Raw genomic sequence first — 18,788 nt, forward strand, 5'->3', positions numbered from 1 at the left:
CGGGCCAATCGCGTCTCGCGGATTTCCCTCCGCCGGCGCGCGGCGGCGGCGCGTGAGCTCGCGCGCGGGTTCGGGCGGCGCGAGCCCGGGCGGCGCGAGCCCCCGCGCGCCGGGGAGCGGCGCATGCGCGGGCGCCCCGCGAGCCCGCTGAGGCGAGCCGGTCCGCGGCGGCGCCGGGAGCCGAGCGGCGGAGCTGTGAGGAGCCGAGCGGCGGCGCGGGCACGGCGGCGGCGGCGGCCAGGTGGCGAGCCCTCGGCGGCGCCGCCCGGCACCACTGGGCCGCCCGCTGAGCCTCGCGGTCCGGACGTGGCGGCGGCGGCGGCATCCCGGGCGGCCTGCGAGGGATGCGCCGCCCACTGCCCCGCGCCGCCTGACCGCCCCCGCCTCGGCTCGCGGTGCGCCACAGCCGGGCCCGCGGCCGTCCCCGCCGCGCTGTCGCCTGGCCGCCGCGCCCGCGGGGCCGCGCCCGGCCCGGCCATGTGGACCCCCACGGAGGAGGAGAAATACGGCGTAGGTAGGTGAGGCTCCGGCCTGGCCGCCGCGAGGGTCCGGGGCCGCGCCGGGGCGCCCGGCCCGGGGCGGACCCCGCCTCGATCCGCGCCCGCGCGCCCCCGCCCCTGCCCGCAGGCTGCGCGGCCTCGGGCCGGGGCGAGCGCGGAGCGGGGGCGGCGCGGGCGCGGGGCGCGGGGGCGGGATCGGGGCTCCGGGCGCGGGCCGGGCGGCAGGGGGCGCTCGCGGCCCGGCCTCGGCAGGTGCGGCCGGCGGGCGGGGTGGGCCGGGCCCTGCGGCCGTCCGAGGCTGGAGATTTCGGGTGTGCGGCGCTGGGCACTGCGACCCAAGAAGCCAAATTCTGGGAGTCTGTTTTCTCCGCTCCCAAACCTCAGTTTTAAGGAGTTTCCGCACCTGGGTTGATGAGCCCGATGTTTTTTTCTGGACTGGAACCTTACCCCCCGCCCCCCCCCCAAAAAAAAAATAAAAAGAGGATAAAACACGTTGACATTTTCCCAGTTCAGAATTCTGCAGACATTTGACTTTAAATGTGTATCGGCTTTAATTTATTTTGTCTTAATTATTAGAAACAATTACCTTATGGGAGGTGTTTTTGGACATGTCTCAGTGTTCAGTTTAGTGTGTATTATAGCCCAGGTTTTTTTTAAAAACAAATCTGCTTTTAGACGAGACCGTTATTTCTCTCAGAATCCTCTTTAAAAAAAATTCTCTTACGAATGTTAAACTCCAGAAGCTAAATAATTCTTATAACATTTAACTTCTTTAAAAAGCGTATTTAATAATTTAAGGGACTGAACGTTAGTGTTATGTTAGTGTTTCGTGGCAATTGCACGATAGAGTTCAGTCACATTGCATTATTCTAAGTCACCTGTCATCTTATTCAATTAGAAACAAATTCAAAATACTGAGTGTACAGTCCCTCCCCGCCAAGTTGTAATGGGAAAGAATAGCTGGGTAATCTGTCTAAACGTAGGTTTTTGTTTCGCATTTTTATGGCAGCCAGGTCAAGATTTAGTTCACAATTCAGTACAAAATCACTTTTTAAACCGACAGTGCTAACAAATGTGTAGGAATGCCATCAGGCAAGTTATGTGAAAACTGAATTTATTTAGGTTTAAGGACCCGCAGTGAGATCTGTGCTGGGAGAAAGTCTTGTTTTGAAAGGTAACTTGCGGGAGTTTTTAATGAGCGATGCAGTACTGACATAACAGCATTCGCTCGGCTGCAGGGGAGCGAAGTGCGTGAGTCTCTGCCGAGCGGAATTGGGAAATGATGCGTAGAGCCGGGATTCACCTCCGGGGACGCTTTACCCTTTCCGTTAGAGCTTTCCCTAAATACGAAATAGATTTTGTGAAATGGAGAGTCTTCTCCATAACCTGCCCTGAGAACTGTTTAACTGGAATAAGAAGTAATTGATGTGAAAGTGGTCAGCCATCCAGTGGCATCTAATGGATCATTTCTTTCCTTTGTGGGGGGAACCCTTGAGCAGTGGAGTTGGCAGAGTTCTGAGTCTTGACTTCATTTTACTGGTGTTGTGGGCAACATTTTCTTAATGTGTAAATTGGGTATTATTTACAGGGTTGTGAAAATCCAGTGGGAGCCTACCAAATGTTTAATAAATGCTAATTTCTTCTTTTCTCCTTAGTACTTAGAGTAATAACACCAGGTAGGTATTTTCTCAGGTGTGTTAGTTCTGAGAAGGAGGTAGCGCAAGGTAATCAAGATAGGGATATGTAAATCTCAGAATACTAGGACTTGGTGTGTGATTTTCTCAGGAAGATGCAAGGAAATTCTTGCATTACTACGACTGTGGGTTTAGCTTTAGAAAAAGCTATTTCCTGTGGAGGGCACCGCCTTGGGCACAGGGCAGGACTTAAATGCTTGTTAAAAGAGAGAGGCAGTTATTCTGAAGTCGTTAGCAGCTGTGATTTAGTGTAATTCAGCTTCCTTTTCTGCGAAACAAGGCAACTCTCTCTACTCTCACAGCTCGCTTTCTTGTACTGTTTCTTCCTTAATTACGGTCTGAAAGTTCTTGTAGAAATCGTTTGGACCTCAGGATACGGTTTTTTCCCCCTGTAAGCATGTCAGAGCTACACTCCTAGGCCTGTTCACAAAATCCATTTCAATCTATAAAGTAGCTTAAATATTGTACTAAGAGGAGAAAAAATAATCAATTAAAAATGGTATATTAGCTGCATTATTTAATTGCTAGCTTAAAAATCTAACCATTATCATTATTCCTGTGAGAAAATGTTTTGAGTTTCAGCTTTGATTCTTATCACCAACTTGGAGCACAGATTTCTCTGTTTGCAAACACATAATCCTTACACCAAGGAGGGAGAATTCATACCCACTTCCCACCAATTTGGAGGAATCGCTCGGATGTTGGTGAGGGAAGGAGTCTCTGGTATAGCGGTGCAAAGGAGTTTTCCCACTGCACTGGTGAGGTTTGATATGGGTAAGGTTTTTGAAATTGCGTAGTAATATCTAACTGCCTTTTAGGTTTTTTTAAAAAAATAACTTAGGAATTCTGTATAGGTTATAAAATTTTCAAATTATTTGATTTATTGTTTAGGACAGGGTGATACCTAAGCTGACGGACCTTTCAATTTAATCTGATTGACGTCAGAGGGAGGGGAGGAAACTGATCTTTTCTGAGGATCAAAAAGTCAGTCAGTCATTGTGCTGGGTATTCTCACTTATGTCACACCCCTGAGAGTCCCTGAGCACCCCTAATGTTATCTTCATGATGGAGATGAAGAAGCTGGATCTCAGAGGCTGTTAGTCCTTTTTTGTCCTTCGACAATTGAATATTATCCTTAAGTTTCTTCCTGGTAGTGGGCAGGATTTCAAGATACACTTGACTCTCTTGCTGTCCTTTTGTTACAAGGGTCTGTTCTTTATTCGAACCGTTTGATCCATATCCTGACTCCTTATGTCTCTTTTCCAACTAGAGAGTCTCCGCTTTCCTTTCTGTTGCCACGAATACGTCCTTTCATTATTTACTTTACCTTTCCAAGGAGCTTCCTGCTCCACAAAGAGAAAAATCCATTTTTGTGAAACATCTGTCTTTTCCCATAGCGATTGCCCTTAAGCTACCAAATATGGAAACCAAAGACAAAATACTTTCCCCTCCTCTAGCAGCAGCAGCAGCAGCAGCAGCAGCAGCAGCAGCAGCAGACAACAACAAATAAAACAGTGTTTGTAATTGAACCCCTAAAATAGAAAAGCAGTAATCATTTGAGTACATGAGTATGAGTTTGGCATCTTAGAGGTAGAAGCAGCTTCGGGAGGTCATCTTGTTTATTCTTCATGAGGTGAATTTTTAAAGAATTCAGGGTATTCGTTGCATATCCTTTCCTAATTCTTGTTTAGTAGACGGTGAAAAATTTCCTCATCACCAACTAGAATACCTTATTTTAATTTTGTAATGTTATATTTATCTTTTCCTAATTTAAAAAGTAATGCATATTTTCTGCCTTACTTTTACCTGATTTTCTTTTGCTTTATTTTCCCCAGATGGGGGAAAAAAACCCACTGTTTAAAAAAAAAAAAAGCTTTAAGTCCTTAAAAGAAATTTACCTTATACAGATCCTTTGGGGGAGGGAACAGGTTCATGAAACCAGATCTGAAAGAACCAGTTTTTACAAAATTTACCTAAATCTGTTGGTAAGTGGGGTGCAACTCGCTGAAATAGGGTGCAGGCAGGGGCTCTTTAGTTATTTGCTCCATGAAGCAGTCCCAGCCTTGGCAGACTCTGAAAGGGCCCCATACTCTTGGAGGTAAAGACATTCTCTAGGGGTAGCGAAGGTGTTATACATCCATTATTTCGTTCTGAAAAGTGAGGATGTGCTCAATGCTTTATGAGTTAGTGTTTACAGGGAACTTCCACATCAGAATTCTGCCCGAGCCTTACGCCGTAACATCACCTTTCCCCTCTTTTTTAAACAGATGAGAGGAACTTCAGCTGAGAGAAGTTAAGTGACTGTGATCTAAGGTACTTAAGCCAGGAAGTACTGAGTTGAGATTTGAACCTAGGATTTTGGAATTGTTGGCCACAGCTTCTTTCATTACACCCTGTTTTCTCTCAAAGGAATTTGTCAGTAGTGTGTCTCTGGTCACAAAAGAGTATTCTCTACAGACTTTTCAATCAGTTGGGTGGTTATATATAAGGAGTTTTTTTTCTGTATTAAAGATTTTTATAAGACTATATCATATTTAGTGTTCTGCTTTTGAAGGTAATGATTTGCATTGAAAATGAGTATAGATTCAGGACATGACATATCAGAAGGCAGGTTTTTAAACAGCCTCAAGGAGTATGTTGGATTCTGTTGCCCTCTTTCTAAGACACTATTAGTTGGGAGCAAAGAAGTTGAATTTAGCAAACATTTATTGAGTGCCTTCCCAAAGCAAGAGGTCTTTGTTTTGGTCTGCCATTCTGTAAAGCAAATAGGAAGTCATCAACTGGATATTATCAACATTCGTAATTTAAAAGATATGCAGCAATATTCTATAGACTATTAATGTTACAGTTTCATTTTATCATGCAGCGTTAGAATGTGCTTTAGAAACTATTTTCTATCTAGTATTTTTAGACACATTCTGCAGCATGACAGCCTCAAGAGAATGGTCATCGAGGTTGAAAGTTCCATATATTCACACCATATTTTTACATTGGTGCTGAATTTTAATTTTTAAGTTTGTATTTTGAATCATTTTTTTGTAATATTGTATCTTTATTCTTGATTATAAAGACTCTTGATCTGAAATTATTCCCAATGTGTAAGCAATTATTCGGTATGGTATATTAGGGTTTTAATTCTGATGTTATGCTTGTACTCTAATGAACAAACCTGTAATGATTATGCTCTCAAGACTTGCATAACCCCTTTTGATAGGTTTTATGTGGAAAAGAAAGATTTTTTTTCCCCCCACATAAAGGCTCTGTGAACTTAAAGAAACTTTATAAACACACTGCGAAATTATTTTAGCTGTGGCCCAGGTACTTGCAGTTGATTTGCCTTATTACCATTACGATACTCTAGTAAAGATAATTACTATGTTGGGAAATGTCATTCAGAAGCTTCCTGTTTTCCTACTTATCTACAATGGAATACAATCCCAACCTCCTCCTTCCATCTGTTTCCCTCTCTCCCTTCAAAATTCATTCATGAGCTCTTGCTGATTGATGAGTGAGAACCAAAATTGATGGAATAATTAGCATATGATAAATGCAGAACTTTATATTGTAGACTTGTATTGTACCTCAAACATAAGTGCGTTTGGTCTTTATTCAAATACATCTAGTTATAGTACCCTCACCACTTTTTGGGACAGTTGATTTTATTGTTAGCTGCAATTAGAATATTCTTACTAATAGAATAGACTCTGTAATTTCTTACAAGTTTATATTCTGTACCTACATGAAATTTGCATCATAGCCCTTCAGTAATTCCTAGAATTTTAGAATTTTAGGGGATCTTAGAGATAAGATCCAGAACTTAGCTCCAGAACTAAGATTAGTCGAAATAGCTAGCATTCATTAAATGTTTACTCTGTTCTCAGCAATTTCATGTTATGGCTCAGATTTGCGTTTTCACCTTCTGTTGACCTACTTGTGCTTTACTCTTTAGCCAAACTGAACTTTTCCTACGTCCTTCTGTCTTAATTATACTAGAGCTGCCATGTGCTAGGGCTGTTTGCCACCTCGTAAACACTTGTTATTTGCAGCGTTATGTCTTCATTCATGTTGTTTCTTTTGCATGGGGCGCTCCCCCCACCCGGTGTTCATCTCTCAAATTCTTTCCTATCTGTCAAGGGTCCTTTCAGGTATTGCTATCTTGGTAAATCTTTTCTAGACCCTTGACCACACCCCTCTCTTCCCCCAACCAGATAGATTTTACACTTTTATATTCTATGATACTTTTTACCTTAGAGTGGTATATTTATTTTGTCTTTTTTTTTTTTTTTTTAAGGTGAGGCAACCCTTGGTTGACCTCACAAATTGCAAGGACCTTGTCAGCTTACAATCCCTTATTTTTTATGCTTACAGCACCTGGTCTTCCTAGGCGGGCTCCCATCTAAGTACTAACCAGGCCCGGCCCTGTTTACCTTTTGAGATCAGAAAGGATTGGGCTTGTTCAGGGTGGCATGGCCGTAGACTATTTTATCTTCTTGCATTAGGCTAATGTCTTTCCAACTTTTGACTATGATCTACAATAAGAAATACATTAATTTATTTTTCAATTTTGATTATGGCGACATTGGTTAATGAAATCCAATAAGTCTCAGGTGTACATTTCAACAGTAAGGCAAACACACACACACACACGCACACACACACACACACACACACACACACACACACTGCATTGTGCGTTCACCGTCCATAGTTAGATTTCTTTCTGTCATCACATATTTGACCCCTTTACCCCATCTACCTCCCTCCTCCTCCTTCCCTCCCACCCTGTGGTAACCACTAGTTTATGTCCATGAGTCTGTTTGTTTGTCCTCTTTGTTGCTTTTCGGTTTATATCCCACACATAAGTAATATCATGTGGTTTTCAACTTTTTCTGTCTGGCTTATTTCACTTAGGATTATCTCAAGGTCCATCCATGTTGTCACAAATGGCAGTTTTTCATCTCTTCTTATGGTTGAGTACATATGTACCACACTGTATGTATGTAGCACAGCTTCTTTATCCAATCATCTGTTGTAGTATACTTCTGTTGCTTCCATGCCCTGGCCACCGTGAATAATGCTGCTGTGAACATCGGTGTGCAAATATCTTTTTGGATATGGGTTTTCAAGTCTTTGGGGTAAATACCCAGTAGAAGGATTGCTGGATCATATGGTAGATTAATTCTTCGTTTTTTGAGGAACCTCCATGCTGTTTTCCGTAGTGGCCGTACCAATTTGCAGTGCCACCAGCAGTGTGTGAGGGTTCCTTTTTCTCCACATCCTCTCCGACACTTGTTATTACTTGTGCTGTTGATAACAGCTATTCTAACAGGTGTGAGATGGTGTCTCCTTGTGGTTTTGATTTGCATTTCCCTAATAGCTAGCAATGTTGAGCATCTTTTCATATGTTTGTTGGCCATTTGTCTTCTTGGGAGAAGTATCTGTTCAGGTCCTCTGTCCATTTTTTAATTGGATCTTTTTTTTTTTTTTTTTTCTGAGTTGTATGAGTTCTTAGTACTTTTTGGGTATTAGGCCTTTATTGGAGGCATTGCTTGAAAATATATTTTTCCATTTGGATGGTTGTCTCTTTACCTTGTTGATGGTTTCTTTAGCTGTGCAAACACTCTTTTAGTTTGATGTAGTCCTGTTCATTTATTTTTGTTTTAAATTCCTTTGCCTTTGAGGCTAAATTCATATAATCTCTTTTAGTTCAAGGTCCATGAGTTTAGTTCCTATGCTTTCTTCTATACAGTTTATTATTTCAGGTCTTATATTCAGGTCCTTAATCCATTTTGAGTTAGTTTTGGTGTGTTGTGATAGACAGCAGTCTAGTTTCATTCTTTTGCAGGTGGCTTTTTAGTTTTCCTAGCATCATTTATTGAAGAGGCTTTCCTTTATCCACTGTATGTTTTTGGCTCTTTTGTTGAAAATTATTTGCCCATGTAAACATGGATTTACTTCTGGACTCTCGATTCTGTTTTTTTTTTTTTTTTTTTGCCAATACCATGCTGTTTTGATTATTGTCGCTGTGTAGTGTAATTTGAAGTCGGGCAGAGTGATGCCTCTAGCCCTGTTATTTTTTCTCAGGATGGCTTTAGCAATTCGGGGTCTTTTGTACTTTCATACAAATCTGATGATTTTTTGTTCTATTTCTTTAAAAAATGCTGACGGGATTTTGATGGGAATTGCATTAAATCTGTATAATGCTTTAGGTAATGAGGTCATTTTAACTGTGTTGATTCTTCCAATCCAAGAACATGGAATATCTTTCCATTTCTTTGTTATCTTCTTCAATTTCTTTTAATAGGGTCTTATAGAAATATATTTAAAATTGTTATGTGTACATACCCGTGCATATACATATATATGAAAAAGTTAAGTTTCACGATGTATCACTTTGCACAGTGTACTCTGACATTTTCTATTCACTTCCGTTTCATTAAAAATATATTGGTGGCAACTCAATTGATTTTGTGACCCACGGTTTAAAAAAATACTGCTTAAGGCTATAAACTCTTAAAACTAGGTATTGTGCCATATTTATCTTTGTATTATTGACAGATATAACTCAGTATCAGGAATGTAGAAGGTTTCATACACATATTTGTAGCATCAAATTGGATTTTTGGAGACTTTCGTAGCATAAAGCCTCATTTTTGGAGACTTGAGCTTGTCATTTCACACTAATCACTCATCTTGACTCTGTAGCAGCTAGGCTCCGGGTTTCATTTCACAGGAACTAAAATCAAGCTAGATCTCCTCCCTCCTGAACTCATATGATTGATAGTAAACATGAATGTAAAATTTTCGTTTCATTTTTAAAAGATATTACTTTATATTACATTATATTTCATTGAGGGAGGCTATTTTTGGTTTGTTCCCGTTTGTCCTACATTGTGGGTGGGGCTGGATGTATTTGGCTCTCAAGTCTTTTTGAAGCTTGAGTTTGTGATCCTAGTATTCTTTCCTAGTATTTTGAACCTTTATCTATACATTTGATAAACCTATCTTGTCTTTTCCAAGTGGCTGATAAAAATGTTAAACAGAATCAGAAAAAATTTTATCATCTAGAGAGAAGTGTCCAGTTTATAAACAAATAGGTTTTGTTTGTTATGTCATGTTTTGAATGCACATTATCTGGATGACTCATTGAACATTTCATGACAATGCCAGCTGGCTACCTTTGTGAACCTAATAGTGTTTGAGGTTAGGATGGGCTCCTGGCCAGACTATGGTCTATAGCCAAGGAAGAAAGATGCTGCTACGAGGTCTGTGTGGCCTTACTTTTAGGTGTGGAAATAACAAAGAAATTTTGGCATTGAAAAGATAAAGTCCATTTCATCTTCATGTACAGGAGGAAGGCTGGCACCATGTTTTTCTTGAGTTTTGCTTCTGACAGTCTACACATTTCCTACACTCTAGATATGCTAGACAAGTCACCCTTTTCCAGACGAGCCTAGAACTTTCCTTTGTCACTTTGCTCAGGTTGTTATAATATGACAAGAGTGCAGTGAATGCCTGTCTTTGCCCGAAGAAAGCCAGCTGAAAAAGCTCAAGTGTTGTCCTTTGATGCCTTGCACAGTTTTGCCCTATATTAAGAAGCGCTGCAGGTGGACCAGTCTCTAGTATGGCACTTATCCTTTTAGATCATGCTTAATTGCATCTCTTTGCCTCAGGGGATTGAGCTTCTCCAGGACAAGAACTTTCTCTTAATTTTTTATAACCCTAGGACCTTGCACATAGTGAATGATCAATAAACGTTTAATTAGGAGTCCAACCTAGTAAGGAGTTTTATTTTGCTTTGTTAATCCTGATAGCATTTAAAAGGCAGCCCATAAATCTAATATTTAGTTGTTAGAAATTTGTGACATCATGAATAAACTTTTTTTTCCCAGTGACCTTTCTTTCTTGAGCCTGTCAGGAAGGTTTACTGCTGAGTTCAGATGACTAATTTTGGGTGGGAGCCTTGGGGGTCCAGTATGAATCTATTTCACCTGGAGTTTCACAGTTATTACAGTAGTGATTCAGAAATCTTATAGCAGGTAATTGGGATGTAGTTTGAATTTACCCCAACAGTACCTTTTTCATTTGACATCTTTGGGGAAGCTGTATTTTGGATGAGTGACTTTTCCAGATAACTCAAGGTTAAACCTTTAAAAGCATCAAGAAAAGATTTTGTTGGAATTTTTTCTAATGTATTCTGTTTTTCCCTGTACTGTGAATTCAGTATGTTAAATACCTTTGAGCCTTTTCTTTTTTCTGTGTAACATTTGCCCTCCGATTATGTAAGATATGCATTCATTATAGAAATGTTGGTAAATATAGAAATATATACAAGAAAGAAAGAGTGTATCTTATTTTTGTTACCCAGACCTGCCTTCTCTCAACATATTAGTATATATTTCCAGTCTTTTTTCTGTATATGCATGTAAGTAAACATTTAAAATTTATGATCGTACTATATATATTTTCTTTTTTTTTTAATTTTAAATCTATTATACTGTGAACATTATCTTATGTCTGGAAGGTTCATTGTTTTAATGACAGCTGTTCTACAATATGGATCTAATATAATTTACCTAATCTCCTTCTGAGCTGTTTGTGTTTGGAAATGAACTATTGCCAGGACAGTGAGGGTTCTTGTTTTCCTGTACCCTTGTCAGCATACGGCATTATTTCTTCCACAGATTTGCGTTTTCAGAAATTTCAAAATTGATCTTTTCAGTTTTTTGGTTAGCTAGCCAAAAGAGGGAGATAAACATATATTATTGAATTGTACTTTAAACCTATATAATTTTATTAACCAATGTTGCCCCAATAAATTTAATTTAAAAAATTTCAAAATTGAAATTGCTCGAGAGGAATAAATTCCCAAGCATTACAAAAATAAAGTGTCCCCCACCACCAGTTCAAATTCTTAAGCGTCATTTAACTGAACTTTCTGATGATTTGATACTGCTAAAACGAAGTGATTTTGATGTTAGCACAGTGATATTTATTTGCTTCCTCACCGAAATCCCTAGAAGGGTCACTAATTCTGTTAGTGGTGCTTCTGTTTGTTTCTTTTTTCATCAGTTAATGCTCTCAGGGAATTTTTGGGGGATATGTGGGACTCTGATTCACTGACAGTGACTTGAAATGGGTGTGTGTGTGTGTGTGTGTGCGCGCATGCACTTTCTATCTCTGTACATTTCTGTTCTCTGTCGCTACTTCGAATATCATCCTTTTCTTTTTCCCGTTTGCCAGCTTGCACTTCTGTTTGCTTCTCTCCGCAGCCATACATTTGCAAGCTAGACCTTAATCGAACCTGTTCAAGGGAAACTGGGTAATCAGCTCTGTGAAAAACGAAAAGTGGCTTCTTTCCTCTCCTTTTAAGTGAGATTCAGTGCCTTTACGATAGACTCAGTCCTGTTAAAAGTACTTCCTGACTCATGGTCAAGGTCGGCTCTGTAAGAATGCCTGTCCTTGGAACAGAGGCAGTGCTCTGGGAATGATGGAGCCTCATGCAACATTGTTCTGTGTAGAGGGCAATGTCCCTTCTGGGTGGCTGCATGTAGACATGACATCTGGTACTGTTGCAACCATCTTGTCTTGAGGAAAGCCAAGAAGGAGGGGTATTGTTTTACTTTTTAATCTGGGAATGAGAAGGAGCACGTAGAGATGCTTGGAGCACTGTGAATGGAGGGAAGGAAACTTTTGCAAAGAAATCTTTTCATACATTTCGACGTACTGAAATATTTAAGCTCTAATAAGACAGTGTTATAGGACTGTAGGTAATGATATTGTGGTTATCCCCTAAAGCACTCATTGTTTTTATTGATTTGCTTTCTCAGAAACTGGCCGATTTCTGTGTTGGGTATGCAGAGTAATCTGTTTTAACTGGTTAATTTGTCAGCTCAATATTTAAAATTATTTTTATTATGGGAAAAATACATAAAATGTACATTTTACCCATTTTAAATGTATAGTTTAGTGGCATTAAGTACATTCAAATTGTTGGATAACTATCACTACTAACCATTACTTCCAGAGATTTTTTTTTTTATCTTCCCCAACAGAAACTTGATACCCTTCCTCCAGCTCCTGGCAATCTCTATTTTACTTTCTGTGCCTGTGAATATTCCTATTATAGATACCTCATATGAATGGAATCACAATATTTGTCCTTTTGTTTCTGGCTTACGTTGTTTAGCATAATGTTTTTAAGGTTCATCCATATTGTAGCATGTATCAGAATTTCATTCCTTTTTATGACTGAATAATATTCCATTGTATGTGTATATATCACATTTGTTTATTCATTCACCTGTTGAGGTACACGAGTTGTTTCTGCCTCTGCCAAGCTGTTTTACACACCAGTTGTGCCATTTTGCATTACCACCAGCAATTTGCAAAGGTTCCCTATCCTTGCCAACACTTTTTACTTTCCTTTTTTTGAGAGTAGCCATTGTAATGGATATGAAGTGGTATTTCATTGGGGTTTTAATTTGCATTTCCTTAATCATTAGTGATATTGAGCATCTTTATGAGCTTATTGGCCATTTGTATACTTCTTTGGAAAAATATTCCATTATATATACCATGATTTTGTTTTAGTCTTTGTCGATGGACGCTTGGGCTGTTTCTACCTTTTGGCTATTGTGAATAATGCTGCAGTGAACATTGGCATACAAGTATATGTTTGACTCTATTTTTAAATACTTTAGGTATATACCTAGAAATAGAGTTATATGGTAATTCTGTTTAGTTTTCTGAGGAACTGCCATACTATTTTCCATAGTGCCTGCACCATTTAACATTTCCAGCAGCAATGCACAGAATTACAGTTTCTCTACATCCTTAACTTAGTTTCTGTTTTTGTTTTTATTTTTAAGGTTCCTTTGCTTTTTAAAAATAATATTTTTTATTTTTCAGTTATAGATGGCATATGACATGTTAGTTTCAGGTGTACAACATAGTGATTAAACATCTATTATATAGCTCATAAAGTGATCACTTCAATAAATCTAGTGCCCCTCTGATACTGTATATGGTTATTACAATATTATTGGTTATATTTCTTATGCTATACTTTATATTTCCGTGACTGTTTTGTAACTACCCATTTGTACTTCTTGCCTCCTACCCCCTTTTTTCCTGACCCCTCCAAACTGCCTCTCATCTGGTAACCCTCAAAGTGTTCTCTGTATTTATCATTTTGTTTCTGTTTTTTGTTTGTTTTGTTTTTTAGATTCCACATATATGTGCAGTCATGTGGCACTTGTCTTCCTCTATTTGACTTACTCCACTCAGCACATTACCCTTTAGGTCCATCATGAAATATCTTTTTCCATCCCATTACTTTTAGTCTGTGTGTGTATTTTAGTCTGAAGTGAGTCTCTTGTATGCTGCATATGTATGGGTCTTGTTTTCTTATCCATTCAACCACCTTCTGTCTTTCGTTTGGAGCATTTAATTCATTTACACTTAAAGTAATTATTGATAGGTATGTATTTATAGCCATTTCGTTCATATTTTTGATTTTTTTTTCTTTTTAAAGAAGTCCTTTTAACATTTCTTGTATTGGTTTGGTGGCAGTGAACTCCTTTAGCTTTTACTTGTCTGGGAAGCTCTTTGTTCTAAATGATAGCCTTGCTGGATAATCTTGGGTTAAGTCCTGCCTCTCATTACTTTGACTATTTCATGCCAATCCCTTCTGGCCTGTAAAGTTTCTTTTGAGAAATCGGCTGACAGTCTGAGGTAACTAACTGCTTTTCTTTTGCTGCTTTTCATATTCTCTTTTTGTCTTTAACCTTTGGCATTTCGTGTGTCTAGGCGTGGGCCTCTTTGGGTTCCTCTTGTTTAGGACTCTGCATTTCCTTGACTTGTATGTCTATTTTGCCATGTTAAGGAAGTTTTCCATCATTATTTCTTCAAATAGGTTTCGATTCCTTGTTCTCTCTCTTTGCCTTCTGGTACCCTTATGATGCAAATGTTGGTATGCTTGATGTCCCAGAGGCCCCTTAAACTATCCTCATTTGCTTTGATTCTTTTTTCTTTTTGCTGTTGTGATTGGGTGTTTTTCGCTACCTTGTCTTCCAAATTGCTAATTTGATCCTCTGCTTCATCAAATCTATTGATTCCCTCTATAATTCATTTCAGTTATTGTATTCTTCATTTCTGACTTTTTTTTTTAGATGTTTTATATATCAATTTTTATGTTTCTTATCTCTTTGTTAAAGTTCTCACTGAATTCATCTCACTGAGTACTTAGGGGAAGTAGTCTTCCTTTAAGTTCATCGAGGATCCTTATAACCAGTGTTAGAAAGTCTGCTTCTGGTAGATTGCTTACATCCATTTTATTTAGTTCTTTTTCTAGAGTTTTAGTGTGTTCTTTCATTTGGAACATGTTTTTTTGTCTTCTCATTTTGGCTGACTCCCTTTGTTTCTGTGTATGAGGTAGGTCTACATCTCTTGGGCTTGGTAGAGTGGCCTTGCTGTTGTGATTGGGTGTTTTCTGCTACCTTGTCAGTGGAAGGGATTGAACCTCAGGCCGGCTGGCTGTGAGGAATGGCTGTGACTACAGCAGAAGAGCTGTGTGCAGGAGCTGACACTATGGAGTGGGATTCGCTTTGGCAGTACTCTGATTCCTACTGAGTCTGCCCTTTGGGTATGTTGTTTGTGGAGGTGGTTGGGTCGTATTCTAGTATGGTCTGAAGTTGGTCACTGGGTGTTTTGGTTCTGGGGCCTCTTGGGAGGGGCCTTCAGTACAGGCCAAGTTTAGTCACTGCCTGTGCCTGGCTTGGGGTCATCCGGTATGAGCTACAAAGTGATCTGTGGGTGGTTGCTGCTTGTGTTGGGCTTGGAGGTGCCTAGGAGAGGCTAAGCTGCAAGCCAAGGCCCACCACTACTAAGTACTGGGCTGGGCTTGGGTCCACTTAGCAAGATCTACAGAGCATGCCTGGGCCAGATACTGCTTCTCCGGGGTTTGTGAATCTTTGAGAGATTTTAGGAAAGACCATAGTGCGAACTGAGACAGGCCGTTTGTATGGAAAAGCTGATGGAAGCATCTTGATTGGGTTCACAAGTTGGGTGGGGTAGGGTCTCAGGGAATCACTAGATTGGGGCGAAGGGTGTTACAGAAATTCAGACTTGGTGCCCACCTGTGCCTGCAGGCTGTGTTGGGGGAGGGCTCGACAAAGGAACAATGGCATCTTCTAGCACCTCCATCTGGGAGAAAGCCTCCCCTCCACCCCTTGTCCTGAAGCCAGACAGTTCACTTCCTCCCTGTTTGTCCCAGGCACGTCTCGATTTGCCAACCCAGCTCTGGAGCTCAAAATGAATGAGTTTGTCGGTGAGTCAGTTTGTGTGTTGACTCTTTTAGGGGAATGTTTCGGACTCCATCAGCCCTCTGTCTCACTGAGTCACAATCTCAACTGGTTTCCTCAGCCAGAAATTATGAGGACTTCTCTTTCCCGCACTCTAATCCTGAGCTAGGGATCCCATTGGACCTTCATAGCCAAGATATGCTCCTCTTAACTTGCCACACCATGTTGCCACCTGTTCTGTGTCTCTGCCTCTCCTACCAGTCTCAGTGTGGCTTCTTCTGTGTCCTTAGTTATAGGACTTCCGTTTAGCTCATCTTCAGGCAGTTTTCAGTGAAGATGGTTCTGTAGCTTAGTTGCAATTTCGATGTGGTCATGGGAGGAGGTGAACAGATCATTCACCTACTCTGCCATCATGACTGGAAGTCTCTCTGTTTCTGTTAAAAAAATTTTGTTCATAATAGCCATCTGAAATAGCTGTAAAGTATCTCATTGTGGTTTTGATTTTCATTTCCCTAATAATTAGTGATGTTAAACATTTTTTAATGGACTAATTTTCCATTTGCATGTTTCTTTGGAGAAATGTCTATTCAAATACTTTGCTCATTTTTGATATTTTTTTTTGTCATTAAGTTGTAGTTCTTATATTCTAGATATTAAACCCTTATCAGATACATGGTTTGTAAATGTTTTCTCCAATTTCATGATTTGCTTTTGCACTCTGTCATAGTGTTTTTTCTTATAGTAGTTTTATAGTCTCTTTTACAGTAATTCCCCCTTTATCCATGAGGATATTTTCCAAGATAACCAGTGGATGCCCGAAACCAGAGAGTGCCAAACTCTGTATACACTATGTTTTTTTCCTGTACATACTTTTTTCTTAAAGGAAGCACTTTGTGGATTCTCTTCGTCATATCCAAATTGCCAGCATCGTTACTCTTGTGCTTTGTGGCCATTATTAGGTAAGATAACAGTTACTTTAATGTAAGCACTGTGCTACCGTGACAATCCATAACCGAGATGGCTAGTAAGTGACCAATGGGTGGGTAGTGCACACAGCGTGGAGATGCTGGGTAAAGGGACAGTTTACCTCCTGGACAGAATGGAGCAGGATGCAACATTTCATCATGCTACTCAGAATGACATGTAATTTAAAACTTGTTAATTGTTTGTTTCTGGAATTTTTCCTTTAATTTTTTTTGAATCGCAGTTGATGGTGGGTAACTAGAACCATGGAGAGTAAATCCACAGGTAAAAGGGCACTACTATATCTATGTTTTCTTTGTTGCCTGTGATTTTGGTATTATAGCCAAGAAATCATAGTTAAATCCATCATGAGGCTTTTCCCATTTTCTTCTAAGAGTTTAGCTTTTACATTTATGTCTTTGATCCATGTCAAGTTTTTAAAATTAATTAATTAATTAATATTTTATGGTGACATTGGTTAATGAAATCCAGTAAGTTTCAGCTGTACATTTTAACAGTAAGGCATATGTATATATCCACATTGTGTGTTCACCTCCCACGAGTTAATTTTTATGTATAGTGTAAGGTAAGAGTCCAATTTCATTCTTTCATATGTGGATATCTGGTTTTCCCAGCTCCATTTGTTGAAGAGACTGTCCTTCCTCATTGAGTAGTCTTAGCACTTCTGTTTGAAAATCATTTGACCATCTATGCCCATATTTATTTCTGAGCTCTCTATTCTGTTTTATGATATATATGTCTGTATGCCATTACCACACTATTTCGATTACTGTAGCTTTGTAGTAGGTTTTAAAGTCAGGAGGTGTGAGGCCTCCAACGTTGTTTTTCTTTTTCAAGATTGTTTTGACTCTTCAGAGTTTCTTGAGTTTCCATACGGATTTTAGGATAACATTTTCTTTTTCTATAAAAAAAGGCTTTTGGATTTTGATAGGGATTGCACTGAATTTGTAGATTGTTGGGTAGTATTCTCATCTTAACAATAGTAAGTCTTTTAGTCAACGACTGTGGGGTGTCTTTCTATTTATTTAGGTTTTCTTTAGTTTTGTTGACCATAAACAGAAAGTCAGACATTCTCTCGCAAAATGGGTTTATTTGGGAACACCAAGGAATGGTAATCCAGAACATGTAACCTGGTGGGCCATGTGCAAGTCACTAAAACAAAGAAGCGGAAGCTTTTTATGGAAGGAAAGGAAGTTGGGAAGGGCTATTACAGACAGTTTCCCCCGTTCTTTGCAATCAACATAGGGCATGAGCGCTCCCTCTCTGGCTTCCTTATTTCAATTTAAATGAGTTTTCTTTTTATTAATTTTTTTCATTTCACCATTTTGATCAGACTTTTCTCTGAAAGCATTGCTGATTAAGAGTCAGGTGTTTCTTGCTTCAGCAGCCTTTTGTCCCTAAATGCCAGGAAGGACCTTCCTTGGGTGACATGTCCCACCTTGGAGGGGAAGTTCACAGATTAGGAACTGTTGTTGTCACATGTGAGTAATAAGGAGAGGTAGAAGGGAGATCTCTCAGGTATTTCTTAAGTTCTGTATCTTAAAATAGTGAATATGGCTAAGACATATTCAGAACAGAAAGAATTAATACTTTGGGAAGACATAATGTGGGAATAAGACATGAAGCAACTAAACAGTATTGTTATCGCAAAAAAAAAAAAAACTTGGAGTATAATGTGTTATCTGTAATATAGCCTGTAGGTTGTAAATTCGATGACTGTGAATTTTGGATAAGAGTCTGGAGTCAGTTAATAATCTAGATGGAAACAACTTCTGTGAATTTTAAGCCTTTTAACTCGTCAAAAGAGCAAGTGAAAAGGATCATTATGAGACTTTCTGAAAGAGCATAAAATCAAGGGAAGATTTCCCTTTTACAAGAAGTTTCCTTCCTTTGCAAGAGACTAGGAAATGTGGGCAAGGGCATTTTTTTTTCCTATGAAAGAGAAGGAAGAGGCAACAGTGAGAAAAGGTATGCAGCCCTGTCCTGGACATCTGAGAAGGCTGTCGTTCAGATGTCGTCTGCTTCAGGACTTTACCTTCGGGCCAGCAGATGTTGTGCGAGTCCCGTCTTAAGTGCTTGCTTCAGATGTGTCACGTGAACCTTGGCGTTTGGCAGTGCAAGGGTTGCTTCGCAGCACCTGATAGAGGCTTTTAAAGCGAGGCTGGAGAGAGTCCTTCTGGAGCTGTCTTTTCCAGCAGCTGAAATCTCCAGGTTGCAAAGTGTAGTGCCCAAGGTCTTTATCTCCAAGAGTGCTCTGTGAAAAGGTTGTTCTGCCAAAATAGGGTTATTTTAAATAGAAGCAATTA

The 18,788-nt window shown here is 39.9% G+C and overlaps 1 protein-coding gene and 1 pseudogene across 6 annotated transcripts in view; one reads left to right on the forward strand and one right to left on the reverse strand.

Annotated features, from left to right (window-relative positions):
• The first annotated feature begins 385 nt into the window (after nt 1-385).
• The window catches only part of DOCK3 (dedicator of cytokinesis 3), a 290,877-nt gene continuing 272,474 nt past the window's right edge, over nt 386-18,788 (forward strand). For all 6 annotated transcript variants that reach the window (XM_036218582.1, XM_036218583.1, XM_036218586.1 and 3 more), the window contains exon 1: nt 386-514. In XM_036218582.1, the coding sequence (XP_036074475.1) occupies nt 478-514 (37 nt within the window). In that variant the 5' untranslated portion in view covers nt 386-477. The remainder of the gene's footprint in view (nt 515-18,788) is intronic.
• On the reverse strand, nt 6,554-6,672 carry LOC118602038 (annotated as a pseudogene).

The sequence above is a fragment of the Rousettus aegyptiacus genome, unplaced genomic scaffold, assembly GCF_014176215.1.
Source record: "Rousettus aegyptiacus isolate mRouAeg1 unplaced genomic scaffold, mRouAeg1.p scaffold_m13_p_4, whole genome shotgun sequence".
NCBI classification, from domain to species: domain Eukaryota; kingdom Metazoa; phylum Chordata; class Mammalia; order Chiroptera; family Pteropodidae; genus Rousettus; species Rousettus aegyptiacus.